The sequence below is a fragment of the Leptidea sinapis genome, chromosome 12, assembly GCF_905404315.1.
Source record: "Leptidea sinapis chromosome 12, ilLepSina1.1, whole genome shotgun sequence".
Taxonomy (NCBI): Eukaryota; Metazoa; Arthropoda; class Insecta; order Lepidoptera; family Pieridae; genus Leptidea; species Leptidea sinapis.
In genome coordinates, this window is record NC_066276.1 from 12,113,166 (window position 1) to 12,128,723 (window position 15,558).

The 15,558-nt window shown below is 37.8% G+C and overlaps 2 protein-coding genes across 5 annotated transcripts in view; both read left to right on the forward strand.

The window, feature by feature from the left end:
* LOC126967235 (uncharacterized) overlaps positions 1 to 10,586 on the forward strand; it is a 272,244-nt gene extending 261,658 nt beyond the window's left edge. Inside the window, exon 7 of the mRNA XM_050811726.1 lies at positions 4,381 to 10,586. Coding sequence (XP_050667683.1) covers positions 4,381 to 4,503 — 123 coding nt within the window. The 3' untranslated portion in view covers positions 4,504 to 10,586. The remainder of the gene's footprint in view (positions 1 to 4,380) is intronic.
* Positions 10,587 to 12,567: 1,981 nt separating this feature from the next.
* The window catches only part of LOC126967137 (uncharacterized), a 132,407-nt gene continuing 129,416 nt past the window's right edge, over positions 12,568 to 15,558 (forward strand). For all 4 annotated transcript variants that reach the window (XM_050811570.1, XM_050811571.1, XM_050811573.1 and 1 more), the window contains exon 1: positions 12,568 to 13,174. In XM_050811570.1, coding sequence (XP_050667527.1) covers positions 12,886 to 13,174 — 289 coding nt within the window. In that variant the 5' untranslated portion in view covers positions 12,568 to 12,885. The remainder of the gene's footprint in view (positions 13,175 to 15,558) is intronic.

The following is a 15,558-nucleotide window of genomic DNA, read 5'->3' on the forward strand; positions in this document are numbered from 1 at the left end:
CGATCGCCTCTGGTATTTATGCGACGCGCGGGGCGCGGGCGCGGGAGGCCTAGCTGTGGCGGCGGGCGCAGGGCCCGCGGTGTGCGGCGGGAGCGCGGGCGCGGGGACGCGCACGCGATGCAGCCGGTTCGCAGCTCGCACCACCCGTGACGTAGGCTGTCGTCATAGATCGTACGATGTGGCGTGATGTCGTGTGGTCCAAGAACATAAGCGGCGGTGCGGAAGTAAGTAGCGGATTTGGCCGCTACAAGTACTCCCCCACTGAGACCGTGACTACGGGTGATAGTAGTCGGGAAACTTGACTCTTCGTCCACTTCTTGTAGTTCTGATGTGTTCTTCTTCCGTAGTTTCCTTTTGTGTAGGTACAGTCTGTGTTTGTGTGTCTTTTCCTGATAAGTTGTCATCTGCGCTATATGCTGGTTTGAGACGGTCGATCGTTACTGTTGACGTCTTACCCTGGACTTCTATGTCAAATGACTTGGAGCCCCGACGTAGTACCTTGTAGGGTCCGGTGTACGGGGCTTGTAGCGGCCGTTTTACAGGACCCTGGCGCAGGAACACGTGAGTGGAGTGCTGTAGGTCTTTGGGCACGTAGAATGTACGTTGTCCGTGCCATGACGTAGATGTTGGTGACAGCTTAGTGATGTGCTGTTTCAGTCTGCTGGCGAAGTCGGTAACGTCGATGTGGTCGTCCCGTATGGGCTGAAGGAACTGTCCAGGTAAGCGGAGTGGCTCGCCGTAGACTAATTCCGCGGTAGACGCCTGCAGGTCATCTTTGCACGCGCTGCGTATGCCCAGCAGCACGAGAGGTAATGCCTCCGTCCATTGAGCACTGGTGTGGCAGGTTATAGCGGCCTTGAGCTGACGGTGTAGCCTCTCTACGAGGCCATTTGCTGCGGGATGATAAGCTGTTGTGGTGCGGTGGTCGGCGCCTACCAGCGCGGCGACCCTCTTGAACAGCTGGCTGTCAAACTGGCGGCCGCGGTCGGTTATGATGCTCTCGGGGCAACCGAACCGCGCAATCCACCCAGTTACGAAGGCGGCAGCGCAGGATTCTGCAGTGATGTCCTGCAAGGGCATGGCCTCCGGCCATCGAGTGAAGCGGTCGATCATGGTGAGGCAGTACCTGTGACCAACAGAAGAAGGTAAGGGACCTATTATGTCCATATGGACCTGACGGAAGCGAGCTGAAGGCATTGTGAACTTTGCTAATGGAGCTGATGTGTGGCGAGATATTTTACTGCGCTGACATTGTTGACACTCTTTGGCCCATTGTCGACAGTCCTTCTTAATACCCGGCCAAACGAAGCGTTGTGCTACCAATTGCGCTGTGGCTTTTGCTCCGGGATGACTTAGACTATGTAACGTGTTGAATACCTGACGTCGGAAAGCTGAAGTAACAAAAGGTCTGGTGTATTGAGTAGAAGTGTCGCAGAATACCTGAATATCAGAGTTCTCTAGCATGACCTTTTCTAATTTTAGGCCTGACCCACTTACGAGTAAGTTTTGAAGTTCAGCATCAGAATCCTGGGCACGGGCGAGGGACTGGTAATCTAGGGGCGTTGTCATCTCTTCAACCCGAGACATGCTGTCAGCTACTGTGTTGTCCCTCCCAGGGATATACCTGATATCAGTGCTGAATTGACTGATGAAGTCCAAGTACCGGAACTGACGAGGTGAGCAGCTGTCACGTTGAGTGCTGAATGCAAACGTAATGGGCTTGTGGTCAGTGTAGATGGTGAATGTCCTCGCTTCAACCATGTATCTGAAATAACGAATCGCTTCATAAATCGCCAATAATTCCCTGTCGTAAGGGCTGTACTTTTTTTGGGAAGGGCTGAGTTTTCTGGAGAAAAAAGCGAGGGGTTGCCAGGTGTTTCCCTTACTTTGCTGCAGTACGGCTCCAATAGCGTGGTCCGAAGCGTCAGTCTGTATCGCCAGCTCTGCTGTGGTATCTGGATGTGCTAGGAGTGTGGCATGGGAAAGACTAGACTTACATCTTTTAAATGCTTCTAGCAGCTCTAGAGTCATGTTGACTGGGTGTGATCCTTTGGTTTTCGGTCCAGCTAGTAAGGCATTAAGCGGTGCTTGTATTGCTGCTGCTCCAGGAATGAATCTTCGGTAGAAGTTGATGACTCCTAGGAATCGCCTCAACTCCTTTACCGTCTTGGGTGGCGGGTAGTCTTGAACTGCCTGGACCTTCTCCTCCAAAGGTTTAACGCCTGCTGCGGACACTGTGAAGCCAAGAAAAGTTACTTCATCCTTACCAAATACACATTTCGCTGTGTTTATCAGTATGCCGTAATCTGTCAAACGTTGAAATAGCTGGCGAAGGTGTTGCTGGTGCTGTAATGGAGATTCAGAGAAGATTAGGATGTCATCAATGTACCCAAAACAGAAGTCTAGGTCTCTAAGTGCTTCATCCATAAAACGTTGGAAAGATTGTGCAGCATTACGAAGTCCGAATGTCATGTAAGGGAATTCAAATAATCCGAAAGGCGTGGTAATGGCAGTCTTAGGAATATCGTCAGCATGGACTGGGATCTGATTATATGCTTTAACGAGGTCCACCGTAGAAAAGACTTTTTTGCCTGCCAGCTGGTGCGCAAAGTCCTGGATGTGCCGCACAGGGTATCGGTCTGGAATAGTGCGAGCGTTCAATGCTCTGTAATCCCCACAAGGTCTCCAGCCGTCGTTTTTCTTACGTGCTAGGTGCAGTGCTGAGGACCAGGGGCTCTCTGATCTCCGAGCTGTACCATTTTGTACCATCTCTTCCAACTCCTTTTTGGCAATGGTGAGTCTCTCCGGATCTAACCGACGAGGGCGGCAAAATACTGGTGGGCCAGGCGTCGTCCTAATATGGTGAACCGTGTTGTGTTTTGGTTCACTTGGCTTACCAGCTGGGCGTGTAATGTTCGGAAACTCTCGTACAATGTCGTTATACAACGAGTCCCCTGGCGATGTTGTACGTACTGATGAGATGTCCTCCTTGTGGTGCTGGCGTGGTACGGCGACGGACAGTGACGTTACCCCATCGACCAGGCGGTGATTGCGGCAGTCGACGAGCAGGTTATAAAAGCTAAGGAAGTCGACGCCAATGATTGGTTTGGAGACGTCTGCCACCACGAAGCGCCAACTGAATACGCGGCGCAACCCTAGGTTGAGTTGTAAGTGAACGTACCCAAATGTTGATATCACCGTACCGTTTGCTGCAAAGAGCTCGTACTGCGTCTTCGTGCGATGTTCTTGAATGCGAGAACGTGGATAAACGCATAAGTCAGACCCTGTGTCGATAAGGTATTGTACTTTTGTGTTAAGGTCGGTGATAAAAAGGCGGCCTGATGATGTAGGGCAGACGTGTTCGCAGCTCGCACCACCCGTGACGTAGGCTGTCGTCATAGATCGTACGATGTGGCGTGATGTCGTGTGGTCCAAGAACATAAGCGGCGGTGCGGAAGTAAGTAGCGGATTTGGCCGCTACAACCGTACTACCTATTCAGTAAGTTGACTTGACTAACGGATCTCAATGCCACTTATTTAAAAAGAGGATCTCTCAATACTCGCTCTCGGACGCGGACTCTTCGTCTTTCCATAAAACACCATAGTGCTGCATTTAGAGGAAGTTTTCGCTACAACGTAACCAAATGCTGGAATAATCCGTCAGCTCCTCTTCGTGAATTACGAACCGCAAAAATATTTCACGGCACGATTGTTGGAACGACAAAAACACCAGCTTTGGTAGCATTGGTGGTGAAAATTTAGTTGTTGTAGTCCAGTAACATAGATATAATATGCTTGTTGTTATATTATGTTTCATTTAATACTAATTTTTATTATAATAATAATATAATATAATATTGACACACTTTTTACACAAATTATCTTGCCCCAAGTTAAGCATATATAGCCTGTGTTATGGGCTACAAGACAACGATATATTTAATACAATATACTTACCTAAACATACATAAATTCATATAAACATACATAAATACATTTAAACATCCATGACTCGGAAACAAACATCCATATTCATCATATAAATGCTTGCACCTACCGGGATTCGAACCCGGGACCTTTAGCTTAGCAGGTAGGATCGCTAACCACTCGGCTACACAGGTCGTCTACAATACAGGCTATATACAATACATATTTGTACAATCTAATTTAATAATCTTATTCTAGTTACGATTACTGTAATTTTTGGAGTCGGTAAAATTATTAATATTGGAGAATATATTATAGGTTCAGTTATGTGAACACATCATTGTACGAATTGCTTTGATTTTGAGGTTGTGTTACATTTTATCAAATAACTAGTTCTCTAACTATAACTAGTAACTCTCACTTCTCAATAATTAGTTTTCTCCTCTATTTCAGAAAGACTACGTGAGTTCCAAGTTGTACCCAATGTTTCCGAGGTACACTATGCTGAAGGACATGATAAAGGACATAATGCACGATCCAGACTACATGGAAGTGTGCCACGAGGTAGACCCGTAGCGCGGGGTGCGCAAATAGACGAGGTCTTCTTTCTCTGAGCGAGCTGGCTCGAGGCGCCGCACCCGATAGTGACGACTGACTTGATGGGTTACCACTTACATCCGAGCTAATGTTACCTTAGTGTGATATCCCGTGTTAATTTGGCAATATCCGTCACCGATCTCATGTTCTGTCCCACTGCCAAACGTTAGTCCAAAGCCCACATAACTTTTGAGCCTTGCGAGAAATATACTTTAGGTTCCGAGCAGAAAGCTTTTAGCTTCTTTTAAGTGCGGTTTGATCAAGAGTATTTATTTTAGTTTATTAAATTGACAATAGCCTTGGTGACCAAAGAAAGAAATATATCAAAGAGCGAGTTTTGTTCGCTCTCTCATCGCGGTTGATATTGAAATCAGCTATAGATTTATTAAACGCTTAGATACTGTTAATGGCTTACTACGAATTTATTGGATTTTGCAATCCTAAGCTTAACATCCAATAGAAAAAATGGCATTACAATTGTTAAGTTTTTTGTTTATGTTGATTCGCTACAATTATAAGGCAGAATCGTAGGTCATTATACCAATTTAGAGCCATCCTCGAGATAAATTTTGAATAATTGGAGATAAGAATTGATGGATTATTGTATTAAATTTATCTGATTAGATTTTTCTCAGTAATTTGGATGTAGTATTTTTGGTTCTTCTGAACGAACACAAAGCTCGAAGCTGAACACGATGGGCAAAGATCACCTTTCAATAGGTGAATGCCACAAAACCAACCAAGGCTAATATGGAGAAGAGGACGTTTCAAGAGCGGCTCTTATAAATCAAGGTTATTGTTATCTTCAATCAAAGTACAAGTGTTTTAGTTTCTAAAATATTAACATATTATGTAATAGACGTAGATCACATGCAAATAGAATCCTTTTTAGACCTTAGAAATAAAGCCCACCATTTAAACTAGTCTTTGCAGGATTTTTTTCTAAGTAAGTGGTAATAGATAAGTGGAGCTTATTGGATTGCCGGCCGTGAAGAGACTTTAGTAAGTTCTCGTTTATTTTGCGCTGGTTTTGCAATACTTTTAGAAAATTAAGACGTCATTGTTACCATTTTAAAACATTTAAAAATGTCGTCAACATCTATATCGTCATCATAAAGTTATAAGTTACATCGTAACATAGAGTTATTTTTTCTTTACTAAAAATGAAATAAGTATCTATTTCAACTGATTACTATTCGCTCTGTAAGTAGCGCACTAGAATTCTAATAATAGTGATAGGTAGTATATATATATATATCTGTTCATTTCTCCCCACAACACAACGTACAATAATTCAGAGTAAAAAAGTGTAACATTTTTAACTGTTTCTATTAGTGAGGCGCTGGTGTCGGAAGTAGACTGACCCTGTATCATCAAGACATCATCCCTAGATATTATCAGAATCGCAGTTTGAAAACGTTAGACAATTGTACCTACTGCAGCAAAAAAGGCATTAAAAAATATTTTTTTCTACGTTTTTACATACTTTTTCACTTTACATACATGACTTAATTTAATCATAATATCATGATGAATATAACTATAAAACCTACCTATTTTAATTACTCTCATTATTCTATTGTACTTGATTGTCTTACTCGATATTTATAAACAGCATTGCTTTAAACCTGCTTCATTCAATGTCAATCAATTGTCACTGTCATGTATTAGCTTAGCATCTACTCACGAGTACTTTGATAATAATTGTTGGCTACACTGATCAAGGTCGGAATGCGCTTCTTTGATTCTTGATTTGAATTGTATTTTGTATCCCTATCTTATAATATTCTATTGTTAGAGTTATCATTAGCGAATCGATAATGACTAGCAAGAATGCAGTTCTCGTGATTTTGTATTCAGACAATTGTTATAATTAGTGTGGGTAATGGAAATACACGTTCTGAAGTTACTAAGTACTACATTATTCTTGCCAAGATTTGAATGATATACACAAATTCATTTATTTTATAATCTATGTAATGCGTGCTTTTAAAGTCCCAACATTGCAACAGAAAAGAAATCATAATTGAGTTGTTTTATTTCATACCTACATTCTTCTACGCCGTAATTAAAATAATCCACATTATCATGCCTTTTATAGCGTCCAAAAATACAAATAGTGCATTTGTATGTCAGCAATAATTGTTGTAGAGTATTGTCATTCGTAAAAATGTCTAAAACCTATATATTTTATTTAATCAATGGTTTGATATGTTAATACTAGGAGATGTAGGTTCTAAAATAATTTAAAACATTTTATAAACGACGAGGTGAGTTTTCATATAGAAAGTTTAATATAGAATAAATATTAAATTGTTGTATATAATAATGAAGGGACAGCAAATTGGTAACCACAAAATTATCGAGAATCTGTGCTTATAGAAGATACTGATCTTTGTTAATTTTGGTAGAATTAATGTAATTTACCGTAACTCTACATTTCCAGGATATTTGTTTTAACATTTATTTAAAACCAAATAAAAATATTTCCTCACATATCAGTTATATATCGCAGGTAGACTTACATATCCCCATTTAATATCTTTACTCAAATTGTATCAGTAAACACATAATCTAACTAATGTAGGAACTTGAATGAAGCTTGAATTATTATTAGGATTGTTTTTTGTACTTATTATTATATTAAAATATATAATCATAATATATAAGCTGTAGTATTATAATACATATACAATTTAATAAAATGGACTTGTTATACATATCAAATATAAGAAATTTCGCTGATAAATTATTACCTTATAAGTTTTATTTAACCATATAACTTTTGATATTTTGTAAAGATTTTGAGGCGTGTTGAACACTATTATCTTAAACGATTTTCATTTGTTTTTAATTGTTATTATTGCTTAAATTAAGTAATTCGATTGAAATTGCCTTGTCAATAGGACTCGCATATTGCGACTTAAAACAAAAGTTGAGTTGAATTTACACATAGGTAAATTTTGTTGTCAATGCAGTTAGTTAAGTGGAGTCTTTCCAGATTTAATATTATGCGATGCTGATGGATAGCGTTATTTTTACCATTTTTTATGCCTTAACAAGATACTTAATCTTTTGAAAACAAGTGCTTACACAATATACGAAAAAACGGAGGAGGTTCTCAAGTTGACGCGTATTTTTTTTATTTTCTTTGATAGAGACGGTGCCAAACAATAAAAATTAGTCAATTACGTAAAGTATGAGGCGCGACTCAAAATTATTTAAACAGTATCTAAGCTAAATAAATGTTATCATATTATTTTTGCTTTTCAGTTTTTCAGATGGTTTAATTTTCTTGTTTAATTTTACCATAACTTTGTAAACCATAATTTATTTTAAAATTTCAACATGTAATGCATCTTGGAGTCAATTTTAAATGGGATGTGTTTACTTTGTGGATTCATCATAGCAGATTCTTATATTGTATCGAAGACTTTCTATTGAATACAAAACACACAATATAAGGCTAAATCATAAAAATTTCGGAAGTGGCATTCTTGTCACATATACAAGTTTATTAAAATATATTTAATCTCTATTACATATCCTTAAAATTATTTTAGTTTTAGGCTGTACATTCCCGGGTGCGTGTGAACTTGTATTTTTTATAATGTTAACTCTTACATAAATAACTATTATACAGGGCGTCCCAAAATATGGGACATGAACGGAAAGTACCTTAAATATCGTGTATAGGGTATTTTAGTGAAAGAAGACTTTAAATTATTTTTAAAAGTTAGTAATTCTGCATTCAAAGATTTTCTAAAAATTACTTACCTCGTCTATGTATCGAACCGACTAGAATGTATAAAAAATACCCCTACTTTTATGGTGCCAATCGAAAGAATGGCCAAAAACTAATAACTCTTCTGAAGTAACATAGTATTTTAAAAGAAAGTAGTCAATTAAGAGGGTATTTTTTTGTAAATTAATTACTTGAATGCTCAAAATGTGATCTTACGCAAATCGCCAATCTTTTAATGCGTCCGCTGCCTGTTGATTTTCTTATCATTTTATGGTGAATACTCGATATGATATGGCACAATTCTGTTTGTAACTCGCCCACTTGTTTGTTCTCGTATCGCTTTTTGTATGGCATATCTTTCACGTATCCCCAAAAGAAGAAATCTACTGGTGTAAGGTCCGGGGATCCTGCCGGCCATCTAATCGGTTCATTCGTACCAATCTAAGTTGGAAAACATGCGTTTAGAAAATCTGCTGCTCTCCGACTATTATGAGCCGGAGGTCCATAGTTTTTGGCCATTATTTCGATTGGCATCATAAAAGTAGACATTTTAAATTTAAGTCGGTTCGATTCCCAGACGAGGCAAGTAATATTTAGAAAATCTTTGATTGTAGAATTACTAATTTAAAAAAAAAAACATAAAGTCTTCTTTCAGTAAAGTACCCTATCTTCGATATTTAAGGTACTTTCCCTTCATGTCCCATAACTTTGGGACGCCCTGTATACTACTATATTTATAGTCATACATAAACTTTTCTAGACATTTCTATATGAGCTGATGTTTTTGTTGCACAATAAAGTATTTTGATGTTTATTGTTATGGTACCAGGAAATTAGAAAAATTATAATATAATATACAATAATATAGACATTTGTTCTTTAATTTAAATCATTTATTTTACATGGCCTATTCGCATAAACTATAATATTACCTTATATAACGCTTTTGTAGCACTTATACAATTAACAGAAAATTTTAGCTATAAGAAATGATGTAGATAATGGCAAATGAAAGCTAATAGTGAGGTTACCATAACTAATTCAATTATATAAATCTATAGTTTGTTTGTTATATCAAATATTACATTAGGAAATATATAATGTATGTAGTATTAGGGATATTGGTGTATTTAAACGTAGCTTATTATGTTTTATATTGCTGGAAGTTGTTTATTTTAAGAAATAATTATATATCTTATTGTCTAAAACACTGCCAAGAACAACATTTGTACGGTGTCGTTAGTAATATAAAGTTAGAGGTATTTAGTGTGTACCTGACTGTATCGTATTATTAAGAAGGTAATTAATATATGTAGCATGACTATATTAATAGTCATTATTGTTTAAGGACTCTGCCCTACATGCGAGTCACGTTACCTCCCCGATTCAATCACACTTCGGCCGTCAACCTGAGATTTAAAAATGAAATATCTGTGTTAATGTTAATATAAGTTAATAATTGTTAATGTTATATACAGTGTCGTTTTATTAAGATCTCAATCGCGAGAGTATAGGGCACGAGAAGTTCAAACAGTCTGAAGTGTCTATATGATATTAAATGCATTAATTCTAAAGGCCAGACCGCATTAGAGCGGCGCGTCGCTTCACGTTGCTCGATGGTACCTACCTACCGCATCAAAACTTTAGTAAGCGGCAGCTCGCGTCAATTCTATACCAGTAGTAGGCGAGCAACATTACAATATAAACGATAGTGATGAGGAAAAATAACGAAGTATGGTAGAGAAATAAAAATAAGAAGAAATGGAATTGCTGACATACCAAGGTCACGCTTTCAAGAAGGCGAATATCACAATTTGTTTCCTCGCCTTCTCAATGACTCTGTACGATTTTACACTTACTTTAGAATATCGAAGACAAAATTTAATAAATTTATCAATTAACAGTATGCATACTGAAGCGACGCGCTACTTGCTGTGGCGCACTGCGCGTCAAAATATTCTCTCGGAGGCAATTCTGCCGCGACGCGCAGTGTAGCACCGCTCTAGTGGGACATGCACAATACAAAATGATTGAAATAATATCGTGACACTTTGTGCCGCACGGTGCAGCGCTGAGCGGCGCAGCGGTAATGCGGTCCGCCTCAAAACATCATGACGTGTTCGTATTGCCATTCCTCACCAGTTTTGGCTATCAGCAACCTCAAGTTCGTAACATATCTATCATTAGATAATATAATATTTGTTAGTGTTAAATATTGGTAGTTACAATATTAATCATACTAATATAAGTGTTGTCTGCTAACCAAATATAACAATTTAAGCGCAAAGTATGTTTATTTTGTCTGATATCTATAATGAAGGAGGCTTTGTTATAATATAATATATTATGTGTATTTCGTTGTTTTATTTTAAAAAGATTAAAGGAGTTTGCATATAGGCATCACTAAACATAGACACAGAAGAATCTAGAGGATATTTTACAAAGAGTAAAGATTCAATTACACGCTTTTCTCTTTTCATTTTTTAAGTGATCACCGCCGCCCACATTCTCTTGCAACACCAGAGGAATCACAGGAGCGTTGCCGGCCTTCAAGTTAGGTGTACGCGTTTTTGAAGGTAGGTACCCATGTCGTATCATCCCCGAAACACCGCACAATAAAGCTCATTTCACTGCTTTGTAGTACGTGAAAGAAAACTCCTTTAAAATCGCACTGTGGAGAACCGCCACACATCCAGATATCCTAATTTCTGGAGTGTCATGCGAAGGTGGGATTCGGCGGCAGGAATCTGGTGAAACAGCTCTTCGGAACACTCACCGACATAAATGCGGTAAAAGACATAAAATGAAGCGACGTCTCTATGCAACGCCAAGTGATCCAGCCGTTCACAGGGCACTGGGTCCCCAACAATTCGAGCTGCGTTGCAATGCACGCGGTCAAATGGAACGATAATGGAGTGCGCCAGACCAGAGATGACATCAATACTCCATGTGTGGCCGGACCTGCGCTTTGTACACCTTGTTGCCTTAGAATGTGGGCCGGCTTGAAATATTGCCGTGCTCTATTGATGACGCCCAGCGTCTTCGAAGCCAATTTGGCTTTGCCCTCCAGGTGACCACTGAATTGGCAATCGCTCAACATTTCGAGACCCAGTATTCCGATACTAGGCGAGGCTTTAAGGGAAGTGTTGTCGAAGAGCGGTGATACGACAAATGGGTTTTTTTTGTGGTAAGCGCGCAAACTTGTGCCTTCTGGGGGTTAAATTGGACAAGGTTCAATTTATCCCATGAAATGATGATCAATGAAACTCCTTATCGACTCACATTAAAGGTGCGATCTATGTCAGAATTACTAACTGTCAGTACTCAAATTACAATGCGCTTACGATCATTGTTCAAAATTTAGTAGGTCTACACGTCATATTTAGACAAATTATTAGTTAGTGTACTTCAGATTAACTAAAAATCAAAAAATAAAGAAATGACTTCAAAAAACGATTGCAAAACATAGATTTATTATTATGCGATCTAGGTCAGACGAGATTTGGTCAGAGGGGTCTAAAGTATGAAGCCTGAACTGCTTTTATCGGTTGTCTAAGAGCAAGAGACTCTATATAATATTATAGTTAATCTGTAGTAGAACCAGTTTTCTTTTACTCTGCCCTCTATGAAATGTATACGACACTAAAATCTTAGTGTTCTGTAAAGAACTTCCTAGTAACGAAAGATGACGGTAGATGGCGCTCTATGAAATATAATTGAATTAAGAATAAAGTGAAAGCATGCAATGTTCTAAATATAACATAGATGGCAGTTATTTAGAAATATGTAAGTAATACCAGCACACAAAATATTACCTTTTTTCACGTAGATTCATAAGTAAAATACTATTGTCAACGTATTTTTTATAAATATTAAGGACAATACAATATTATATTAGATAATAATTCAAGTCAATCCAATGTATTCTTGATTGAGGAAATATTACTATTCTAATTAAGTATGTTCTATGTACTTATATAGGTAATGTAAGTTAAAAAAAATATTACTGTTCATATCGTAAATAAACTCTCGGAAGAATGAATCATTGGTGTTCTTGTGATCTTTGTCCTTCAATATAAATTGCCAATCGATATATATAAATATATTAAAATTTTTACATTCTTTTTTATTGATTTATAATTTTCGTCTTTTAATTGTTTACTTTACTTAAGAAAATATAAAAATATTCTACAAACTAGGCGCTATTACTTTTAGGGAAAAAATATTCATGTATATGGCAGCCCGGTGTAACACCCGTCACGAATGCCATTCATTTCAAAGTTTATTGTGCCGACTGCCGAGGAGGTTGGTTGATGCGTGTTCTGTAACACGTTACAAGTTATGGCGGGTTATCGTAATTATAAAAGTTTCTTCCAAACTTTACCTATTCATCTTCATGAATGAAACATTTTTTATAACTGTTTTATTATACGTATAATCACTGAAAACATATAAAATAACGTTATTAAGTGAAATTTCCCCGGTCAGGATGTCTGTTAATTTAAAGTGGCGGTTACCTGACGTTTTTTGTGAAGTGTGTTGAATGGATAGCGGAATTAAGTTTAATTCGCATCGCGGGAATGGGTGAATGAGTGATTCGGTCGGAAACATTCGAAATGCCTTTCGTGGAGCGTGTGGTAGAACCGAAGTTTCTATCCAGAACTAGTTTGCACGACCAAGCCGGGACGCAGAAGGTTACGGATGAGGAATTACAGGCCGTTACTAACTGTACCCTGAGTAATGCTCTTCGGCAGCTCGCTTCTCTGGTACTCTTAGCAGAGGATATATTCAGCGAGCTGACTTCACAGCTTGAAGGTGTGACAGAGCGCTCGAAGGCAGCACAAACGAAACTGGGAAAAATAAACGAGCTCGTCGAAAAGTATGACCCGAAGAAGGTGCCAGTCCGTAAGTATTTACAATTAACAACTTTAGCTATAAGAGATGGTTAAACAAAGTTGTTTAACTTTTGTTAGTTAAGTCAATATGGCAGGTAAAGTTCCATAACGAATACGTTAAACGCCAGATTTAAGTTGGAACCAAAGTTTCTAAACAATGTAGGTAAGTTGAATTGATAATAAAAATAGAGTTCAGATTTAGTATTTCGTACGTTAACATAACATACCCTACATACATACATACCCACTTAGGTCTATTTATTGACTGTATTACTACTGTTACGTACTTATTATTAGTAAAATGATAACGTTAGCGTTAAGTTCACGGCTCAAAATATTTTAAAACTAAATTTTAATTAAGTATCTTCATAGCTACCTAATCTAAAGTCTATCATCTAGATTCTAGGTAATGCATTATTATCTGAAGATTTAATAACAAGTCCTGACTTATTAATACGTAAACTTATTTATTTATTAATAAACTTATTAAATTACATAAGTTACCTAAGCCCGCCATCATGATGTGTTGTGTGGAAGTGAATAAGTAATGTTATAGGTAAGTACTTAAATATATTTAATTATAATAAATAGCTTATTTGTTTTAGATTTAACATTTTATTTTAGAGTTTCCTTAACACGAGAAGCAAAATGCAATATTCTATTTTTTAAAACCTAAACACGAAGTGTTGAAACTAACTGAACTTTGCATTTTACTGAGCTAGAGCACTACAAAATAATATATTTTATTGTTATTCCTATCATTATCAATGGTAGAATCAATACTTGACTACTATTGGCGCCTATTTCTGCCGTGAAACAGTAATGTGTAAGTATTACTGTGTTTCGGTCTGAAGGGCGCCGTAGCTAGTGAAATCACTGGGCAAATGAGACTTAACATCTTATGTCTCAAGGTGACGAGCGCAATTGTAGGTAGTGCCGCTCAGAATTTTTGAGTTTTTCAAGAATCCTTAGTGGCACTGCATTGTAACGGGCAGGGCGTATCAATTACCATCAGCTGAACGTTCTGCTCGTCTCGTCCCTTATTTTCATTAAAAAAAATACTAGATGTTTGGGATGTCCTGTTACCTTGGTACTTGGTTTACACACTGGTTTCTTCCACTCGCATGAAGTCTTTCATGGTTCTCTTGACATGTGCAGCTCATCTACTTACATTCAAGTCCTATCCATAAACAGACCACCACAACAACTACTGAACAATATACTGAAGATATAAACGATAACATTAACACAAAATTTCGTAACAATAAGAATTTATCCAATAAGTTTCCCGCGTTTTTTTAAAACAAGCACAATATTAATAATTAAGAGTAAATTATTCTTCATCATTTAATTATGTAAGATCCTACAATCTTTTTAAGATTCTTTCAGTCGTCGAATTGCCCATACTAACGTTGAAACCCTTATTCATACGCTAGGGAAATCTCTTATTAATTATTACATACATATTACCTAAAATTTAATAAACCGCTGATATACCTGCCTATTTTATTTACTCTACAGAATTTTTAAAATATTTTAGTTCATCTTACTTACTATGAAAATGACTGACATTAATGCAACCGCTCATTCCTTTTTTAATTGTCCAAAAAGTCCTTCTTAGTGCTCGGTAACGCCGCGGCCGTAGGTACGGTTTTACGGAGGTTTCGAATAGGTACTTACGTATGTAGGTAATCGGACGCAGGGGCTAATAAGTTTCCTCCAGCAATATATTAGGCTGTAAGTGTTGGATGCCACACACACTATGTCCCGGTATTATGAAGCACGTCTAATGTTCCCAGACGGGCTGACCGCTCGTAGGGCTCATTACGTAGTACCTTGAGCGTGCCGCGGCCCGACAAAAACACCCGACTGATGCATTACAGAGCGCTATCTAAAAACCTGTTTGGGCGTTCGCCCCGCAATGGGAAAAAACAGCCAGATTCCAATGCGGACCATAAAAACGTCTCGCCGAGATAATTTCAAGAACATCCTATAGCGATGTGATCTGCGTGTGCGGTGTGAGTCTCAGCACTTGAGTCGCCGATAAGAAATGCTTTCTTACGTAGAGCCGACCTTGAGGTGTTCTACGATTTAAATAATTTAATATGTAACCTTTAAGGATGACACACAGAAAAAAAAATTTTTTTAAAAAATTCTCAAACAGAGGTAAATATTTTTTAAATAACGTAAGTCTAATTATTCTCTTCTCTTTTGTTAATATAGCCATATGATAGTTAATAATTCATTTTAATGATATTCTTTAGTTTTAAAAGAACGACAACGCATCTTTAAGAATTAAGCAGAGAATTAACCTCAAAGCCTCATCAGGCTTAGTTGCCACTTAATCACCTCTTATATAAAAAACTATAAATGTAGGTAAGCATGAATTCTTTT